General features: G+C 39.1%; 1 protein-coding gene and 1 long non-coding RNA gene across 3 annotated transcripts in view; both read left to right on the forward strand.

The window, feature by feature from the left end:
* The window catches only part of LOC124170488 (guanine nucleotide exchange protein smcr8b-like), a 47,846-nt gene that overhangs the window by 5,274 nt on the left and 20,992 nt on the right, over positions 1-21,580 (forward strand). For both annotated transcript variants that reach the window (XM_046549234.1, XM_046549235.1), the window contains exons 5-6: positions 12,337-12,468; positions 12,563-13,033. In XM_046549234.1, coding sequence (XP_046405190.1) covers positions 12,337-12,468; positions 12,563-13,033 — 603 coding nt within the window. The remainder of the gene's footprint in view (positions 1-12,336; positions 12,469-12,562; positions 13,034-21,580) is intronic.
* LOC124170491 lies at positions 16,409-20,741 on the forward strand. Its single transcript, XR_006867477.1, has 2 exons — positions 16,409-18,195; positions 20,153-20,741. It is a non-coding gene; the product is annotated as an uncharacterized LOC124170491 (long non-coding RNA).

Below are 21,580 nucleotides of genomic sequence, written 5' to 3' on the forward strand. Positions count from 1 at the left end.
CTATGCTTGACTCGACAGTTCTTCGGCACCATTTTGAACTCGCGCCGCCGCTCACTGGTCGGTGAGCGAGGTGATCATACCCGGAGTACGCTCACAAATATGGCGGACGCTCACTAGTGATCGGGTGGTGAGCGGTCGCATCCAGGGGGAGAGCGGTGGTTCGCTCACCTTCCGCTCAGTGAGCGGAGCTCCCCCTGGATGCACCCATTGTCTGCAGTTGATGAATTTTCAAACCAGCCTAAAAACAATTATCGTGTCACCCAGGCCCCTTTGTCGCTCATCCAAATAACAGGCTAGTGCTAAATTGAATACAATTTCATTGCTCGTGGAATTTGTGTATATGATAAATCATAACTGGCTTTAAAGTCCCCCGAGGCATTAGCAGCTATGTGAAACAGCCTTTAAATGCATTGAAACCTGACCCAGTTTTCCTTCCCTGACAATGAATGAACGAGATTGCATTCTTTTTCCAAAACAATATCGTCTCATCAACACTAAAACTAGTTGAGGGGGAAAGGAGCACTTTCAATCACAGATTGGAGTTCATCAGAAGATGTTGTGGTGACTGCGCTATCAACACTTGCAGATTCACCTGATATCGCCGCACTGAAAATACCTGCTTGCCGTTTAACATTCTGGAACCAACCGGAGCTTTCACTAAATGTCGATTGGATGTGGAGTGATTACCACCCTCCTCTTTTTGTACAGATTCACAATGAACTTTCCATAAGTGTTGAGCACTTGGTTGAAGTTGGTGTGGATGAGGTCACTTATGTTTTAACTTCATCTTCATTCAGAATAAGGCATTGTGAGTTTAAACTTCTGCACCATTTCACTTTGATGCTCTCTATATCCAGTGCAATTGACCTCTTTCAATTTCTCTTCAGGTTTATGGTTTTTCTTGATAACTTCTTGATTCTTCTACCCGTATTACTATTTTTTGCCATTGTTCTCTTGGTTTTTACTCAGTATGGCTCTATCGAAATCACCCTCTACTGCTGCACTGTATTCCTGAGATGCAGAGGGTCTACGACTGCTGGCAGGGAATGAAGCTATTGTGTTTGAGACTATAGTGGACCCTTTTATGTGTTGATACTATTCGTACGCAACTCGGCCACCACTCCATTTCTCCCCCGTGAATACCGATGACCTTGAAGGCTTTAGAGTAGACCCTCTACCTGGAAGTCAATCGCCCGATAATGGCATGACGGCAAAAATTACGTTTCAAACCATATTGCTTTAAAAAAAAACTCATTTCCTCTAGCTCCATGCTTAATTAATGATCTAAATTAAATATAGTCATTCTGTTAAGGAGACGAGATAAATTACTTCGGTAGGCCGGTGATATGGACCCAATTACAAGCAATGATTTTGACCATTGCACAGCAATGGATTTCGATTAATATACAAACAAAAAAGAAGATTTGAGGCAAGTAACGCTATTAATATGCGTAAAATGATAGGAATTTCGTGTGTACTTACAAGGAGACTTTGCCTAACTGATGTCAAGAAAGAAGATGAGACCCTTTTTATTTGAAAGTAGACAGTTAGGCAGGAATACTGCTGAAGGGTTTTGTCCAAATACGCCCGGGTTTGAGAGAAAAAAGCATTTAAAAATTTAAAAATACGGTCACGTTCAATTTAATTTAAAAATTTCGCCCAATTGTTTAAAGGTCGATTTGGCCCAGTGGTACCGTATCGCGCTTACGTTTTGAAAGTCCAGGGTTCGAGGCTCGGAATGAGTAATTTTTTTCCAGTCTGCCACTTTCTCCATTTTTTGTACTTTGTTCCATCTTCTTCAGATTTGTTGATTTCAGACGTTACACGTTTTTTTACTAGACTGCTTTTTTAGAATAAGCCTTAAATTGACATTCATGTCGCTAGCTTACCTTGCTTCGAATTATTCTTTCCGTTGCCGAGATTCATCCAAATAGGAGTGATATAACTCTGATGCTGGCGTCGTAGTAAAGGGAACTCGTTTCCGAAGCAAAAGATTTTAAACATACCGACTTCGAAGAGTTTCCCAGGTCCCTACTTCGAGTAGAGTTTTACCTGTCTACCTCTATGATCAATTTTGAGTACTTCAAGTGCTAAACGTTGTTCTTCTTACATTTATTGCTGTCAATTAGTCTATTTTTAACTTGGTAATTGTTAGAAATGTTTTATATGCTAAATTTTCAGAATGAAGTGAGAATCGTTACTCATTATAGCTCTCGCCGTCGACTGAACCCCGACTATTGTTTGGCGGGCGGCAGGTACGCGGCTATTTTTGGGCTAATGAGCGGTGCCTTAATCGATTAAGAGATCTCTTACCCGCCGTCTCTGTTTGGACAAACTATAGGACGAATTTTATTTTAACACGTGCTAATCCAAACTGACGGTCGAAGTTCCGTCTTAATTTTTTTATTGAATTATTCAATTTACGTATCCTTTTTTGATAGGATATTGATCGTATATTCCTGTCTTTGGAATTAGTTTGAGCCTAAACCTTCATCAGTTGACATCCGAAGGCAGAAGTTTGGAATAAGGGCTTCATAATTTAGTTTACCGTGCGAAATAAGTATTTTACCTGAGTATACAATGGAACCAGATCCAATCCCTGGGCCTTCTAGTGGCAGTGCCGTAGACGATTGTTATTCAACGTCAAAACATGCTTTTAGCAAAGATGATTTAACGGGAGCTATTCGTCATTTTGAAGGTAGGCATATTTTAATGATGTAAATAATGCTATTTGTAGCAAAAGATATTCGTGGTCCATTATTTTTAATAGTATTTATTATTGAATGCAAATATTTTATCACATTACAGACACTTTGCGTGGGATGCAGGCTATTAACGACCCTAAAACGCTTCTGTCACGCGATGCTCCAAACTAATCGGAGATGAAGTTGTTGGGAGTTTTTTGGATATTTTGAATGAGTTCAAGTTTGAAGAAGTAGAGGAGCTGTTTAGTGCCGGTGAATCTGACGATCTCCTACTACCGGATGATGTAACAGGAATTTTAGGCGAAGAAAGGTCCAGTGATGACTCATCGCCGACGGACCTCAGCGAGTATGAACCCAGCCCCAAAAGGTCGGCTCACCAGCACATCCCATTAGATGTTAAAGTGAAAGTTGTGAATATGGCTAAGGAACAACCTAAATGGAGCCTTGCCACCCTTCAAACCCTAGGTTCGGTGCATTTAAAACATAAGGGAATGCTATCCGTATGGGAGAAAGATATAAAATCAGGGGGAACGAAACGCGACAAGCTGGAAATGATCGACAGATGGGTATACGATCGCTTTGTGGAAGCCAGAAACATGAATGAGCCGGTGATGACCCGGACTTTACAGGAATGGGCCATTTCCGCGTCGTTTCAGCGCATATCGCAAGAGTTTGAATTCTCTGCGAGTGCTTCTTGGGTGGCATCTTTTAAGAAGAGACACCGAATTGTACAACGCAAAATAACGAAATACGTGTCTACAAGGGAGCATGCTTCAATCGAAGAAATCCTGCAATCAGCGATGAAGTTTCAGAAGCAAGCAAGAAGCCTGATTTCCAATTATAATAAGGATTTCGTAATAAACACAGATCAGACCAGGTGTGCGTACAGGGTTGATAGGAAGAGGACGCTCTCTAACAAAGGAGACAAAATTGTTAAGGTGGCTCTTGGGAGCGTGAGGAAAATGACACACTCATATACAGCGCAGTACGCTATTACTGCTTCAGGAAAGCTGCTTCCTAAAGTTTTTTTGTGCATGCAGGAACCTGGAGGTGATTTTGGTCCGCGAGTGTGTGAAAGTGTGAAGAAAATGGAGAATGAATTTGGAAACGTTTCCGTTGTGTGTTCCAAGTCTGGAAAACTTACAACTGCGTTGTATATTAAGTTTAAAAAAAATGTTCTCCAGCCATACGTTAAAAAGAATAAATTTTTATTGCTTATCGATTCCTGGGGGGCCAAACTAATGCTGCCATTTACGATGAACTATTTATCGACGAGGAAGGAGAACCGTTATGCAGCATAAAAATTATACCACCGAAGTGCACAAACGTATGCCAGCCGTGCGATGTATATTTTTACAGACAGATAAAACAGTTTATTGCACGAATCAAGAACTGCACATTCCTTCTTCAAGGGCAAAGAGAGATTTCCTCACGTGAGGATGGAATAAAAATTCATTCCATTGTTCATCATCAATTGTCCTCGCCAGCATTCGATAATATGCTTAGGTATGCTTGGTATGCGTCAAAGTTAGTAGAAAATAGAAGTGTTTTCAAGAACTTACGGGAAATATGTCTCCCTGAAGACTTAAAAAAACGCAAGTGCAAATGCTCAGGTAGCAGTTTTATTAAATGTTCATGGTGCTTTTCAATTTTGTGCTTTTCTTGTTTTTTTGACGCATATCATCCGAGTTCATGTAAAGGGGAAATTAATAAATAAAAAAGGAAAAATTAGAGATGGCACTGCCAATATCAGTAATATTCAATTCTTTTATTCTGGTGCCCTATATTACTGGGGTATTTCCTAAAATAAATGGTCCTGTATACGGCAACAATTCCTCGCGGGGTTATACCTTATGGTCTCATGAAAGGGAGGGTAAACTGAATGATATCGTGCTGCAGAGAAAAGCACAAGGAAGTAGCAGAAAGTGAGAGTCTAGGTAGGCCATGGAAAAAGAAAAGGGTAGGATGAACCGACAAACCAATCTAAAAATGATACGATCGTATGGACATCGACTTCAAGCGTTGCGGGCCATGAACCAATTTCAAGTTAGCCTAGTAGTATTATCCAGCTAATAAAAAGTTCATATGTGCCAACAGCTCCTTCCCCAGTTTATACAGTTTGTTTGAAAGCTCTTGCCCGCTAAATACGCAGAAAGAAGGAGACTGATATTGAGGGGAGGGTTAGTTAGGGGAAGCATACCTCGCCTAGCGATCGGTTAGGGAAGAAGGAATAGGGGATAATGGTTGACAGGGTGGTCAAAAATGACTTTTTGGATACTTTACACATTCCGAAAAAAAATACAGAACTTCAACCTCCTATCCAGTTTATTAAGTGTTAAAAAAACCTTTGTCCTATTCGTTCAGCCCTTCAACTATCCAAGTGTAAAGGACAAAACTTCTTTTCAAAATCCTACCTGCCGCCCGCCAAACAATAGTCGGGGTCCAGTCGACGGCGAGAGCTATAATGAGTAACGATTCTCACTTCATTCTGAAAATTTAGCATATAAAACATTTCTAACAATTACCAAGTTAAAAATAGACTAATTGACAGCAATAAATGTAAGAAGAACAACGTTTAGCACTTGGAGTACTCAAAATTGATCATAGAGGTAGACAGGTAAAACTCTACTCGAAGTAGGGACCTGGGAAACTCTTCGAAGTCGGTATGTTTAAAATCTTTTGCTTCGGAAACGAGTTCCCTTTACTACGACGCCAGCATCAGAGTTATATCACTCCTATTTGGATGAATCTCGGCAACGGAAAGAATAATTCGAAGCAAGGTAAGCTAGTGACATGAATGTCAATTTAAGGCTTATTCTAAAAAAGCAGTCTAGTAAAAAAACGTGTAACGTCTGAAATCAACAAATCTGAAGAAGATGGAACAAAGTACAAAAAATGGAGAAAGTGGCAGACTGGAAAAAAATTACTCATTCCAAGCCTCGAACCCTGGACTTTCAAAACGTAAGCGCGATACGGTACCACTGGGCCAAATCGACCTTTAAACAATGGGGCGAAATTTTTAAATTAAATTGAACGTGACCGTATTTTTAAATTTTTAAATGCTTTTTTCTCTCAAACCCGGGCGTATTTGGACAAAACCCTTCAGCAGTATTCCTGCCTAACTGTCTACTTTCAAATAAAAAGGGTCTCATCTTCTTTCTTGACATCAGTTAGGCAAAGTCTCCTTGTTAGTGCAAGTTCACATTTTATCATGAAAGTGTTAAAGCTTTTTGATTAGGCTACTCTGCGTTGCAATGTTTCACCAGGGAGTGAATTTACGCTATGTCGAAATTGCGCTAAGCGAGGAATGGGTGTAATGCAGGAGGGAGTGCATTTTTAAAATTTTTTCCAATGGCATTGAATTAGCGAGATATTTGATTCAATTCCATGAGGAAATTTTGATGTTATACACCTCAATACATTAAACATTTTAGGATCCAGGGTTGGTCAGCTACCAAAGAGGACCAAAACCAGTTATTTTTGACAGGTACCATGTACGGGATGTTATTATTTACTTTTGTTATCATACGTATTGATGTTATCGTTGCTTTTTATGCTTGGCTTAATATATGTTTAATTTGCAATTATGTACTAGTTTTTAGACTAAAAATTATTATTTCGCACTGCCTTTTTTTCAGACATCTATAAAAACCATGTAATGGTGAGCTTCACATGTATAAATGTTGTTATGCTTAATAATTATTAAATTTGTATTTTTATGTACAGTGGTGGAAAAAATTAACGCAAAACTCGTTGGCGTCTGAGAGCGGCCAGTTCAGGAACTTCTTGTTTTCCAAAATTTTGCCCTCGTAACACTCTCATACAACTGGGAGTTTTAAAACTATATGCCACTTATATGGAGGAAATAATCATATTATGACGCATTATGACAACGTGCAAAAGATCCAGCTACAAATTTTGCACCATATTCTCCGAAGTAAGCTTCGCCCTCGACTCACCTAGAATGGAATCTACTCTCGTCGGGACATCAGTGGACACAGCCGACATTTTGGACATTGAGACTGCCCTAAAAAGTAATCGCTCTGGTGATGTAGTGGGTAAAGTATCATGCTATGAATCAGAGGTTCCACGGATCAAGTCCCAGTGACGGAGGACTTGGTGCTGCACACACACTGTAAACATTTTTCTGATCTTCAAACTTCGTAATTCCTATCTCAAGGTCCATAGGATGTTGCATGACTATTGAATTCTTACGGATTTACCGTATCTGTCTGAATATAGTCCCCCCTTTTTTTTTCCAAAAATGCCTGTGGTAAAAGTAAAGGGGGGGGGGGGGACTGTATTCAAACGTAGTTTTTTAAACTTTTCCTGAAACTAAAGCCTCAAAATTAGGGGGGGGGGGACTGTATTCAGAGGGGGACTATATTCAGAGGGGGACTATATTCAGAGGGGGACTATATTCAGAGGGGGACTATATTCAGAGGGGGACTATATTCAGAGGGGGACTATATTCAGAGGGGGACTATATTCAGAGGGGGACTATATTCAGAGGGGGACTATATTCAGAGGGGGACTATATTCAGAGGGGGACTATATTCAGAGGGGGACTATATTCAGAGGGGGACTATATTCAGAGGGGGACTATATTCAGAGGGGGACTATATTCAGAGGGGGACTATATTCAGAGGGGGACTATATTCAGAGGGGGACTATATTCAGAGGGGGACTATATTCAGATGGGGACTATATTCAGAGGGGGACTATATTCAGAGGGGGACTATATTCAGAGGGGGACTATATTCAGAGGGGGACTATATTCAGAGGGGGACTATATTCAGAGGGGGACTATATTCAGAGGGGGACTGTATTCAGAGGGGGACTATATTCAGAGGGGGACTATATTCAGAGGGGGACTATATTCAGAGGGGGACTATATTCAGAGGGGGACTATATTCAGAGGGGGACTATATTCAGAGGGGGACTATATTCAGAGGGGGACTATATTCAGAGGGGGACTATATTCAGAGAGGGACTATATTCGGAGAGGGACTATATTCGGAGAAATACGGTATTTATTTGTTGAAGTTCAACCTCTATATTGCATAACCATTTGGGTAGTTGACTGTGGGGTGCATTTTGACTACCTTTTCCAAGTCATCCAGCCCAGCTTCAAGGCCCCTAACATAAGCTGTATGTGTGATGTGTCACAGCCTACTACTCCTCCCTCATTTCAAGGGAAAATTCCTCGGAAGTTCTGCAGAGCTGAGCGAAGGCAGAACATCGAGCCGCCCAAACTCAGTAGTTCTCAATCGGGAAATTTTGGGTGTTGCGTATGTATTTCATCAGAAGCATTTAGCAAATGATTAAGTTAGCAGAGGTTAGACTTACCCTTAACTTTTCAATAAAATGAGCATTATGCATACATTTTTCAAATATTTCATCATTTTCATGGAACTAATGTTATTTCGAATTCAAAGAAATATTGGACTGTTCACATTTTCCGCTGTTTATTTAGTCCCTACAGTGAGTCCTCGTTTAACGTCACTTACCGTTCCTGAAAACTGACGATAAACGAAATGACGTTAATCGAAACATAATATCCCATAAGAAACAATGTAAAAAGTTAATATCGGCTCCTAAACCTCACAATTCCTAGGCGAAAAAATTTTAGCGTATCATATCTGGGGCATATTTTACGATGGGAATGCCAAGCTATGGCATAAATATGAGTTCCTGTCTTCATCGACGACAGCACTGACGTAAATCCTTCTCCATTTTTGTATCTTCCCGCATTTGCTTTTCGGCTTCGCTATGGTGGTCGCCCGGGCGAGCGTCGCCTGGGCATCATCATCGCTGAAACATCGTCGCAGTTACAGGAACCAAAATTATTGTGAACACGGCAAAAAAAGTGACGACAAAAACTCCCGAGTTCTACTCGGAAAAATTCCTTGAAATCACTTTTTAGGTTCCTGAAAACCATTTTGTCAAGTAAAACCTTGCGCACCTACCTAAGAATTCATTTTGCAGAAAATTTGCTAAAACCATAATCGCAATTAACAATAAACACTCCGTTTTACACTTCGTTTAGACTGACTGTATTACCGCCGACAAAACGAACAACCTGCAATGCCCGCCACTTCGCATTTTTTTCTCGCGCGAAATTTAAAAGCCTTTATGTTATCGTGAAGTGAAGGTGCGATAAACAAATGACGGTCTCAAAAATTTCGTGACGTTATCGCGAAATGACATTAAACGGGGTGACGTAGAACGAGGACTCACTGTACTTTGAATATTTCATTACTTTTAGCACTCAATATTGGTGTAGGAATAGAATAGACCTCACAATCAATTATTCGACGTAATTTCGCGTCAGAAATGCAGTTGTAAGACATTTATGTTAATTTGCACACTAATTTTTAAAATTCCCTAATCCGATATCGATTTTGGTCGCTATAAGTTCAAAAGACTCACTAACCAAAATGTAGCAAATAAAAAATGAGTTGCTCATTACCTTCACCTATCAATGTTAAAATTTTATTCTTGTAATTATATGGATTACCATTTATTATGACATCTTCATTTTCTGGCTGAATTTCCAATATTCTCTATACAATGAAGAGGTGCGATAGAGTTTTTTGACGATTCCGTGAATTATCGTGTGTGGTCGAATTTTGTCATTGTCTTAGCAAAAAAATATTTCCAGTAACCCACCCAAAAAATTTACCTCATATACAGCAGACATTTCCGTTTCACTTTCTTACGAAGGATATAATTCCATGATTGTTGCTAAATTGAAATGTGCACTAAAGATGGACTTCTGAAGCAGTGTACGTAGCAAAATAAAAGTAAATGAGCTTAATTGTAGACATTAAATACTATGCGGAAAACATTTGGGACCCAAAGACAGAGTAGACGGGTGAATGACTGCATGGTGCAGCACGTATACTTCAGAGGAGAGGGGTATTATGTAAGAATTGATAAAGAAAGATCGGATTTGAACAAAGAAAATATTCGCTAGAATTTGAAGAAATAAACTCAAGAATCAATTGATTTATTATGCCTGAACGAGAAATTCACGAGGAAAAAATATCAGTCCATGGGATGTATCAAAGTTCTTATAGCTAGGAAAATATTAATAATAATTCGATTGCCAAGGAAACAAATTCTATAAAAAAGTCGTTCTCTCCTATTTACTCAAAAATAGAGCAGAAGTCCATTAAGTTCCTTCCCACCAATTCAAATTTCTGTAATCTTTCCAGTTTCCTAAATAACTTTTCAAGAAGTGAAAATCATAATACTTTCCTGATTCTCATTTTATGTCAGTTTATAGAATTGAAAAACATTTAACTCTGAGTTCAGATACATCTATTTTAATAAAGATCTAATTTTTAATTGATGTTCTTAATCAAATATGCGTCCGTATAGATCATCTTTGTGATTAAAAATGAAGTTTTAAAGAAGTAATGAAGTTCAAAAAACTCTATCTACACCTCTCATTTCACTTTGAAAGGAATCGTTTACTGACCAAATTAATCAATTACTTCAGACAACTACATGAAGAAATTATTGAAGCTTAAAATGACCATCAAATATTCTATTACCTAAATCAATTTGGCTTCACATTTCTTTTCAATTGCAGTATGTTACCTAAGTTGTTCCAATGCAATCCTTGGGAAACTATTATTGGGCGTGGAATATTGAGCAAAGCATTGCAATACTGAATTGAAAACAGACAACTGATTTCTTGAACGCGGCTAAAAAGTTCTTTCATCCTGCTGTGAGGAACTATGTAGGAGTTTTCCCTTGTAGGGGAGAAGAAGAGTAGGCTGTGACACATCCGACATGGAGCTAATGGTTTGGGGCCTTGAAGCGGGGCTGGACAACGCAGAGATTGTAGTCAAAATACACTCCACTGTCAACTGCCCAAATGGTTATGCAATATAGTAGTTGAATTTCAACAAATAAATAAGCGCATAAGAATTCAATTGCCATGCAACATTCTTTGGACCTTGTGATAGGTATTGCGAAGTTTTAAGATCAGAAAAATGTTTACAGTTTGTGTGCAGCATCAAATCATCCGTCCCTGGGACTTGATCCATGGAACCTCAAATTTGAAGCATGATACTTAAACCACTACACCACCGGAGCAATTGCTGTCTAAGGCAGTCTCAATGCCCAATATGTCGGCTGTGTCCACTGATGTCCCGACAAGAGTAAACTCCATTCTAGGTGTGTCATGGGCAATGCATACTTTGGAGAATATGGCGAAGAATTCGTAACTAGATGAACTTGTCATAATGCGACGAACATAATTATTACCCCGGTATAAGGGGTATAATGCTTTTAAAACTGCCAGTTGTATGAGAGCATTACGAGGGCAAACTTTTGGTAGACAAATAGTTCCTGAACTGGCCACTTTCAGACGCCAACAAACTTTGCGTTAATTTTTTCCGCCACTGTACTTTTCATAAAAATATTGTTGTTATAATGTGAAAATATCTACAATTAGCTAATTCCCATTAACGTATTTGCAACTAGTACTCAAAGGGACTTGGTGATAACTTCATTTCATCATCTCTGTGCTTGATATTTAGATGCTGATCTTGGCCTAATCATTAGTCTTCTTATATTTTTATTGCATTACAGTCTTAAATTTGTGGTTTAATTTTTCCTCCAACATATTTTCATATTATGTCTTGTAAACATCATTCTCATGAATTTATGTTGGTCAAATCTGCTCTGATATTTCCATTCAATATTTGGAGTTGATAGCTCATATCCTGAATTGGAAATAATTTGTACATCCAAATTTTCAGAGGGGCATTTTGGTGGATAAGGACAATTTTCCTATGATGACCTTGTACCTTTATACTATAACCTAACTTTCATAGTCCCATAAGTGGGAGGTATTTTTAACATGGTTTTCTAATCTATATGAAGCCATATCTCATTATGCCCCTCCAAGATAAATCCATGGAAACTACAGTGGAACCTCGTTAAAGCGAGTACGGGCTATAGCGACACCCCCGCTATTACGAGAGATAGCCGATGCACCGTCAATTTACCCTATAATAAGCGTGTTAAAGAATTCGTTTTTACGAGACCCTTTCGGTGTTGGCTCTCGCCATAGCGAGGGTTTCACCGCCGGAAGACTTTCATGAAGACTCCTTAACCTCTGTAATTGCTAGCGATCTGTTAGAAATGAAGTTAATGGAGTGCTCAGTCTCAAATGTATGTGGTAAACTGTCGTTCGATAAATATAATGATGACGAAACAATGCTTTGCATGATTTTTATTCAGTGCGGCGCTTATAAATTGTTTGAATAGTTAGTCGTTATTTGAGTAAGGAAATTTAGTGATGCAAAAAAACATCGCCTTTCGTCTGGATTTATGCTTACGTTTATCGGATAGATGTTTATCTGTCGCCGCACCACTCCTGTTGCTGTATATCTGTTCGCAACAGGTATATTGGCTATTATTTGCTCCACCTCCGGTAAAGCGACAATTCGCTATAGCGAGTGTTTATTAGTGCACCGTGGGGTGTCGTTATATCGAGGTTTCACTGTATCATTTTGTTGATTCTCCTGTTTGTGAGTTTGTTAAATTTTATGCTTTTAAGTTTTCTCTCGCAATCATTTCTTTATCAATATCATTGCATATATCATTTCAGAGAATGGAAGAAGAGGAGATAGAGAAGGATATTGATCCCGAAGACTATTTTATCTCCACGGTCAACTTGGACCAACTGGTTGAGCAGCAGAATGAATTTAATAAAATCCTTCAGTCTGCTAGGAGTGTGCTGGTAAGTTTTATCTAATTTATAATTTATTACCATTTAGGTTTTATTTTGATTTTTAGGCCCCATTTTTGATACAAATTATTTATCCTGAACATAGGAAAACACACATCTCTATGAAGCCTTGTCTCCCTGGAAGGATTCCTTTTCAGTATCCACTGTCCTAGAAATTGACCAATACATGACTTACATAAAGTTAATGGTTGGTCATCATGAGCCCTTAGTCTCCAACCAGAGGAGGGGAGACTCAGTGACTGATCTACGGCCTATTGCTGCCTTAAGCCCATTTGGTGTGGCTATTGGAGTTTGGTACTTGTGCCAAATCCAGAGTCATTTTGATGGCTGTGACTTGGAGCTGAGGGTTGGGTGCTTTTGGCCATTGGACCAGGCACCACCCACGACCAATGGTACCAGCAGCAGCAGCAGCTCAAGAGCTCAAGTGCAAGAGGCTATCTCATGTGAAATGTATCGTAAAATCCTGCTTCATTTATTACCCACTAGTATTTCCATGCCTTATGGTGACTATTTTGGATCTGTGTCAGAAACCAGTGAAAGTGGAACTCCGATTAAGGTAAGATTTTGATGGTGGTATTTTGATATCTGGTCCAAAAAAATTACCCATTCTACCTAAGAAAATACCAGGAAAAATATCTCACCTAATCATGGTTTGGTATTAACCGTTTCTCCAATTTATTGATGCATTGTTGCTTTGGAAGCTCATTTTAATTCTTCCATTACACTAAGGCTACTATATATATACTAGATATATATTTATCTATAATGCTGACTGTTGTGGAAAGACTTCTCAATTTCGATTTCCTTGGATTCCTCAGTGGGAGGAAATAAGGTGTGATTAAGTACGATAAAATCTGATGATAAGACAGATCTTGAAGGACATAGTTCATACCAGTGTTATGGGCAACCTCCATTACTACTGGAAACTTCTTGGAAATCAAAGTAAATAACTGTAAAACTTAATTTTACCTCAAAGTTATGCACATATTATTATTTAAAAATGATATTGTATGGTTTAAGTCATCGCCTGTGATCCACTTTCATTTGAGTTTAACCAAAGTACAGCACACTCCCGATTATCCCAATGGGCTAACGATGGGGAGAGACGGCACATATAACCGGAAAACACGGATCACCCAAACTTTCACTTGTGAAATGTTCATAATTTACGTGAAACAATTTATTGTTCATGCAGTTATTCTGCTATTTTAGAGTGCATCCCAAACTCAATGAGAGCTTTCTTCGCCAATTCGCGACAGTGGCGATAACATGGTTGTACTTGTATTATTAATGCTCCATGTGAGGCCTGGTCTTGAAAACCACACATCCATGGCTGTGTGATCACGGATACAGAAAAGTGGTTTGCACGAATGTTTCAAAAGCACTACTCGACGTCAGAAACTTCACTACCAGGCACCACGCCACGTTGTCGCGTCTCGCACAAGTTGCCAGGTTGCAACTGCTACGCAACGTGTATCCGAGATCAAGGACCACGGTTGTGCACTGTGAGGCTAGGAAAACAGGAACACGGTGCTCCCGTGAATGCAGCTAGCGCATGATTGCTTCCGTTTTATGAAGGGGAATCAAATGCAAATATGTAATAAGCCCAGTGTATCCTAGAATTAATGCCTAGATTCCGATGATTTTTGTCCGATTTTTCAAAAAAGATAGCAGAAAAAATTGGGCGAGCATGAAATCATGCACGGATTATCCACAACCTGGATAAACCGCAGCCGGATAATCAGGAGTCTGCTATAATCTAAAATTTTCTTTTGACTTAACAGTTGTTATTGTTCCTTTGTCACATAAGTTTTTGTATTCTCTTTTGCCTTCACTGTCATTGGAGCGAGATCCATCTTGACTTGAGTGATCCTTGACCTGATGTTGACTTGAGTGATTTCATTGCGAATCTTCCACATTCTTAGCCATCCAGCAGAAGTCACAAAAACAATGACACCACTTATCTATTGATTCATTTTGATTCAGTCTGTGCCTGTAGAAAGGGCTGAGACAATGGCACATCTTCACTTCACTTTTGAAGAAACTTCATGAACTAGCACTCATCCACATCACTTCAAGCTAGGGGTAGACGGGTCAAAATTTTAAGGTTTGGGTCGGGTATTTTTTTTGACCGTCGGGTCGGGTCTCGGGTCGGGTCGTATCCAATAATTTGATCATAATTTTTTTCTTGAAGCAGAAATGTCAAAAAATATGTTTATGAAGTCCAATAAAAGGAAATAAAAATATACAATCTATACCTAAATGGTAGATTAGTTTAAGTGTATTCACTCAAAACAGAAATGCAAATGCATATCTGAAACAGACTACTACAAAAATAACACAAATAAATACAATACTAAGTTGGATAATGAGGTCAAGGTAAAACAAACATCTTCCTGTATTTCCTGTAAATATATCCCAAAGTCAATTCTTCCAGTGCACTCAATTTCAGATAGGCTATTATTAAACTCAATGGCCCATATTACAAATGTTTAAAATCAATGACAAATATACACAAGAAATATTTTGTTTCCATAAATGTGTTACTCTTTAATTACAAAAGGTTAAAGAAACCAAAAACTCAAGTCTTAAAAAAATAGAATGATAACTGATGAAAGCTAATAACAATTATCACTATCCATTAATATTTGCCTTATAATAATGACTTATGTCTAGTTATTTACTATTAATTAACCATCTATAAATTATTAGTTTTTTGCCAGAAGTGAAAAATATTAAACCTATTTTTTTACACTAATAATACAAAGGATGAAAGTAACATGAACAAATGAAGTAGTCCTTCGTGTAAATATAATCTGGAAATAAAAATTTGAGTTTTAACCACGGACTAAGAATAATCAGGACTGGGCACTTAAAGCTTCATCTGTCGTCGCTATTGTCGCTGACGAGAAATTATTCTCATAGATGGCAGCACTGTAGCTCGCCCGAAACATCTATGGAGTTTTATGGTGATTGTACGGGAATGATCTCTTTTCAGCAAACTTTCGAATATAGAAGCTACTTAAGAACGATCAATTTTCTTGAGATACCAAGTGCGATGTATAAGGAGATTTTTCTCGATGAAGTTTTTTGACTCTTTCGAGGGAAAGGACGAATTCCTTGTAGTAGAATTGACTTCGTTGACATTTCCATATCTATCCCTTAAGATTTTCAGCCTCAAATTTTTCGACCACAACACAGTGGAAATGTTTATTGGAAGCCGCTATTCATGTTGAAATAGGGCACTTTAAGCTAGTATATTAGATAGGGTCTTATCATTTTACCCTGTTCCTTCCGCCTCGATTAGTATAACAACTATGACGTGCAATTATTTCCAGTCTAGCATTCACTTCGTAGTTACCTGTTCACCACTTAGAAGCTGAATTCCACTGATAAACTGTTGAGATAAGTATAAACTGTTTATCCATGCAGTGTGTACAGTTTACTATTTTACATTGTTGATTGACCTAATGAAATCATAGCAGATGATATTTAATGATAAGCTAAATGCGAAGTTCGGGGGCCTACACTTAGGTTTTTCCACATTTATATCGCAGGAAAGAAATAATGTGTGTTAAAAATGCTATTCAGGGCTTGATTCGATATTTATTCGATATTTAAAGGATTTGAATTTGTTGTTTAGAACCTCTTTTATAACATACATTGATAAAATACTATCACCACTAGTCTGGGACTGTTTCATAGCATGATACAATCTCCTTGAATCAGAATTACGTGCTTGTAACTCAGGAAGTTGAATTCCACTGATGAGCTTTTGCGATAAGTATTAGCTATAATCCCATTCTGTAGAGTTTGTACTTGATTGACGCCGTCGATTGATCTGTTTGAAGCCTAGCGGACGGAATGCAATGAGGTAGAGAATGTCATGTTCGGGGGTTTATTTCATGGTTCTCCACGCATTTATTTCATAGAACAAAGGCTTTTAATTGTGAAAATAAGTTTCAGTGCTTAAGTAAGTATTTAAACGATATAAATTCATATTGAGAGCCTTTTACGCTAAGTCCTAACAAGGTTAATGAATAGGAGCACACGGGCGAGCTTTGGTGCTGCCATCTATGTTTGAAACCATCGCCGGCGACATTAAGGACGACATCGCTTGGCATTACCAGGGTTCGGGAGTTGCACTGGGCTGGTTTTAACACTTCAATAACAACAGCATTCCTGTCTTCTAAAAGTTTATTATACATCCAAACTTTTTAAATTTTGGTGTAAGAACACTAATGGTCACTAAGAAACATATCTAAACTTAGAATGGAAGGAGCTTAATATTTGTGTTGTTGCTAGTACTAATCTTTCATATTCATTACGTGATTTTTCGCTTGCCGTTGGATTTTTCAGCATGATTCAAATAAAAATGAATGCATGTACTGAGGTCAGTGAAAACTAATTTCATGTAATAGCATAGATATTGTGTCATTGTTGCTAACATATATTTCAACATGAAATATTTTCATACAACCGTTCTGTAAATGCACATTTTAATTATTTTATTTACTGTATATACTTAACCTCAACCCGTTTCGACGCCACACTCACGTCATTCTAAGGACGTCTGGCAATAAAAATTGTAAAGCAAGGTCTTAACTATACAATTCTCTTGAGGGTGCGGGGACATGGGAAGGAGAACGTTCTAGAAGGGTTCAGGGAGCACTTGGGATTCGTTGGGAGAGTAAACTGGAAGAAAGGGCAAAGAAAGTCGGATATTTAGGAATATGGTTCCTATTTGCTAAAAAAAAGTCTGTACCCCAATGTACACCGCATGGTTCCGATTGGTTTTATGGCCATAAATCTCTGTAAAGGCCAATCTTAACTGCCACACACACTACTCCACCCATTTCCGCTCTCTTCCCCGCACCGTAACCTTGCAAATATTCCTTGCTCTCTCCTTTCTCTTCCAGTTTGTTCACCCAGGGCACTCCAATTGCACCAAGAACCCCACAGAGCGTTCTCTCCATTAATTCGAAGAAATCCTTTCATTTACAACTGCAGCACATCAGGTTTCTTTCCAGACCTGTTAAAACGACTGGACTATGACGTTAAAACCGGCCGAGACAATTAAAAACTGGAAGATTGATAAACGTGGGTTTATTTAAGTAATTTTAGCAGTGATCATGATTGGCTGATTTAAGTAATGGGTTAAATAATCTTCCAGTAAGTCGACGTGTCCACAGTAATTTGGTTTCGTTTTTTATGCTTTCCGTATGGAAAATTAAATACACCGAACCCTTCTGGAGTTTTGTAAACAAGGGGAGTGGAACGCGTTTGGGCAGGGGTAACATCAAGAGTTGTTATATGAACGGGTAGATGGAAGGAAAATACTCGTTCCGTATTCTAGACTTCACAGATAGCCGCTTAAAATAGGCAAAAATGGAAAGCATGGCTATTTTTATAAACTTATCCTCACATATATAATTTTAATGAACTTAAAAGTTTTTATAAAAATAAATGAACTTATAAATTTTTATAAAAATAAAGCTGTTAATATTGATTCCACTCCAGCCAAAAACAATCCTTTTAAATAAATGTTAAACATTTCTAAGATATCAGCTGCTGAGATAAAGTCGTAGTCGCATTGACAACAGCATTGGCATCTGCAACGGCCTTTTAAGAACAGGTCGGGAGTCTCCTTCATCTATGTCTCCGTAAACTAAAAGAATGATATAAATATCATCATTTACCTTCACAAACCTTAATGAGGTTACTGTAGGGATGGGTCGAATAGTAGATTTCTCGAATTCGAATATCAAATCATTGCTCGAATATTCGAATACTAAACGATGAATGTGAAAATGTTTGACTAGGTCGCTTACGCAGCAGGAAACCCAAGATTTTGGCGAGTAATTGTGACTGCCTTTAAAGGATTCAAACAGGAATTTAGCTGATTAATGGAATATTTTAATTTTATATAAACAATAGGGTAGTTTCCTTCATTAAAGAAAATGAAAGGCATTGATTGTGATTTGTTACCCACCATTGGTGTATTCATAATATAAAAATTATTTGGTTCTAGAAATACCGGTTTAGACCAATGGCAATGGCCAATTTTATCCTCATTTGAAAAAGGCCAGATTGGCACCCATGTAATGCCACTCCAGTTGACATCACAGGGACCTATTTTCTACACGAGAGGATAGGAGTTTACATCGTCTAAGGTTACCAATGCATGCATGAGGCACAAAGATCAGGGAAACATGTCTTAATAATCACTTATTAAAACTGGCTGTGGTCGGAAAGTTTTCTTCGCTTGATAAGGTATTAATAATCCTTATTTTAGCCAAGCGCTACCAGCTAGCATGGTACTCGGCTACCTGCTAGCATCCTGCGTCGTGTTAGCGCTCAGAGCCTCGCCCCAAGGTCACCTCACTCGCGGCAGCGGGAAGCAGAACGACGTCACGCGGAGTTTTTCCCGGCATTCATACTTACCCGTCGCGTTTTCGCGCGCTTGAAAATTTTCACTTTTAATTTAATCGCGAAAAATAGATATCGTCTTATAAAAATCTAGAATCGTTAAATACGTACTCCAGGAGTATTAATATTTCGATTGAGGCTATAAAAAATAACAGGAGAGCACCGTATTTGAGCATTACGCCAAAATGCTAAGCCTCCGTCGTATTTCTTCGTCTTTCCGGCATTTATTTTCCTGCGTAAAATGCTTAGATAAAGTCAGAAATATGTCGTGTTTGGTCTTATTCTTTTTTAAATTACGCGCTTATTACTAATATTTCAATCCAATAAAAGCGTAATATCAATAGCCGAAAGTCATTGTTAGACAACTTTTGGGCTAGTAGATGACTCATGCAGCAGTTGACCTCCAGAAATGGGGAACTTCGAAGCAGGTAAGCAGAAAAAGGCCAGTGGGTGAGTAGAGGGGGGGCGTGAGACACGTTTTTAATGTTCTCGTGTAACCTGATATTTTTTTCGAAGCTAAGGTCTTCGTAATACGATCCCTGTGTGAGCTGGGACCTTTTGTTTGATTTCGGAGAAGAGGAAGTCGTCGGAGGGGGTGGGGCGAACGCTGAATGGAGGGGGATAGCAGATCGTGGGAAATGCGCCAATGTCACTATCCCACGGCACTGATGAGTTCCTCCCTATGGTAGTTTCATCTCCTGGGGAAGAAAGGTGAAACGCGATTCTATTTTTTTCCGGTAACTTGATATTTTTTTCGAAGCTGAGGTCTTCGTAATACGATCCCTGGGCAAGCCGGGACCTTTTGTTTGATTTCGGAGAAGAGGAAATCGTCGGAGGGGGTGGGGCGAACGCTGAATTGAGGTGGATAGCGGATCGTGGGAAATGCGCCAATGTCACTATCCCACGGCACTGAGCTTCTCCTGATGGGGGACACCTGGGATTTTCGGATTTTTTTCACCAGATCAATTTCGGTTCCCCACGTTGAACTCTATTCACCGCTCTAACCCGCGAATTTGATGTAGTTTGTCAGCTTGCCTAAAACGGCGCTGCATGCACTAAACGACTAGAGTTCTCCTCATTTTTTCGAGTCAACTACCAACGACGTGCGAGCGACAGTGTATGACGCGAAATTAAAAGTATTCGAGGTATTCGAGACGGCACCTTTGGCATAAATATTCGAGATCTCGAATATCGAATACTTTCTAGTATTCGAGTATTCGCGGATACTATTCGCACATCTCTAGAGGTTAGGCTTTAAAAACTTTTCAGCCTAACCTGGTGCCTAGCCGAGAAGTTTTATTCGTTACCGCAGGTGCTAAAATGGATAAGAAATGGAATATATGCCGTATCCCATTTGTCAAGTTATTATCGATCGGAAAGAAATAATATTTCAGCCCAATAACGCATATATAATGTTCAGCTGAAAATATGGAAGTCAATACCAATCACCCGTGAATATTTCTTTATAGTCCCTACTATTTCATAGTTCAGTGACGGAGTCAGACTGAAACGTGATTGGGCCGGCAGTCGTCACGACTGCCTGTCGCCACTCCTCGCTACTGCGTAGATATTAGATACTACTTTCTGCCTTAAGCGCCCTTAATTGATGCTAGCCTTCTAATGTCAGCTAGTTTTGATTATTGCATTCTAATATAAAATAATGTCTTACTTTTACGTTACTTAGGTTTTCTTAAGATCGCCATTTACATAGGAAATATTTGCTGGCTTGTATTTTACGACTTCTTATGCCATAAAATGTATGAAATATGTTATATTTTGAGAGCGCTGTCACAAATGATGGCCATAATCAATTTAAAATGTTGCTGGGGACAATAGAAGTTATAAAAAAGAAAAGTGAAATATTTTTCGCGATGGATAAAATTCTCGCAATTTTCGACCCGACCCGATTTTGACCCGAGATTTGAAACGGCCCGACCCGAAGGTCGGGTCAGGACGATGACCCGACCCGACCCAAAAATTTCGGGGCCCCGTCGACCCCTACTTCAAGCCTTCATCCTCTAAAGTTCTATATTTTCATTCAGTTGATCAACAAAAGGTCACATGAATTCAATTGATTCGGCTTTAACTTTGTGAAAATCCATGTTGAAATGAAAATATACAACCTTGGTAACTTTTTCACAGGAAAATTTATTGGTACGACGCGTTTCGACGCTGAGGCGTCATTATCAAGTACCCTCTGTATAATATCGACAATCCAATATATACCCAATTCTGGCAGGGGGGGAGGGAGAAGGGTTATACTGGGGGAGAAATTTGGGGTGGAGTGGGAGGGTTGGTGAGGGAATGGTTGGGATGCGTGACTAAGCCCAAGCTAGGAGAGGCAGGTAAGGTTCCTGGGCCGGGGGAAAGGGTCATGATAGCTCACTTATTGGTGCACCTGCTTGAAGTAGCACTGTCACAAAGCTTGGGGATTGAATTTTCATCAGATTTACCTTTCACAAACAGTGAAAATAGTGGATAGAATAATGTTTTGCGACATGATGACATGAGATAACAATACTGATTGCATTGATCACTTGAAGTTGCCAATTTCTACACACTGGCCAGTGAGTCGGGACAAGTTTCGCCAAGAAGTACCCACTAGTAGGAATCAAGATTTGGTTTCCGACCCTGTGGACTGGGGCTCAAATCCCGGCAGTGGCAGAGAATATTC

The sequence above is a fragment of the Ischnura elegans genome, chromosome X (genome assembly GCF_921293095.1).
Source record: "Ischnura elegans chromosome X, ioIscEleg1.1, whole genome shotgun sequence".
In the NCBI taxonomy this organism is placed as follows: Eukaryota; Metazoa; Arthropoda; class Insecta; order Odonata; family Coenagrionidae; genus Ischnura; species Ischnura elegans.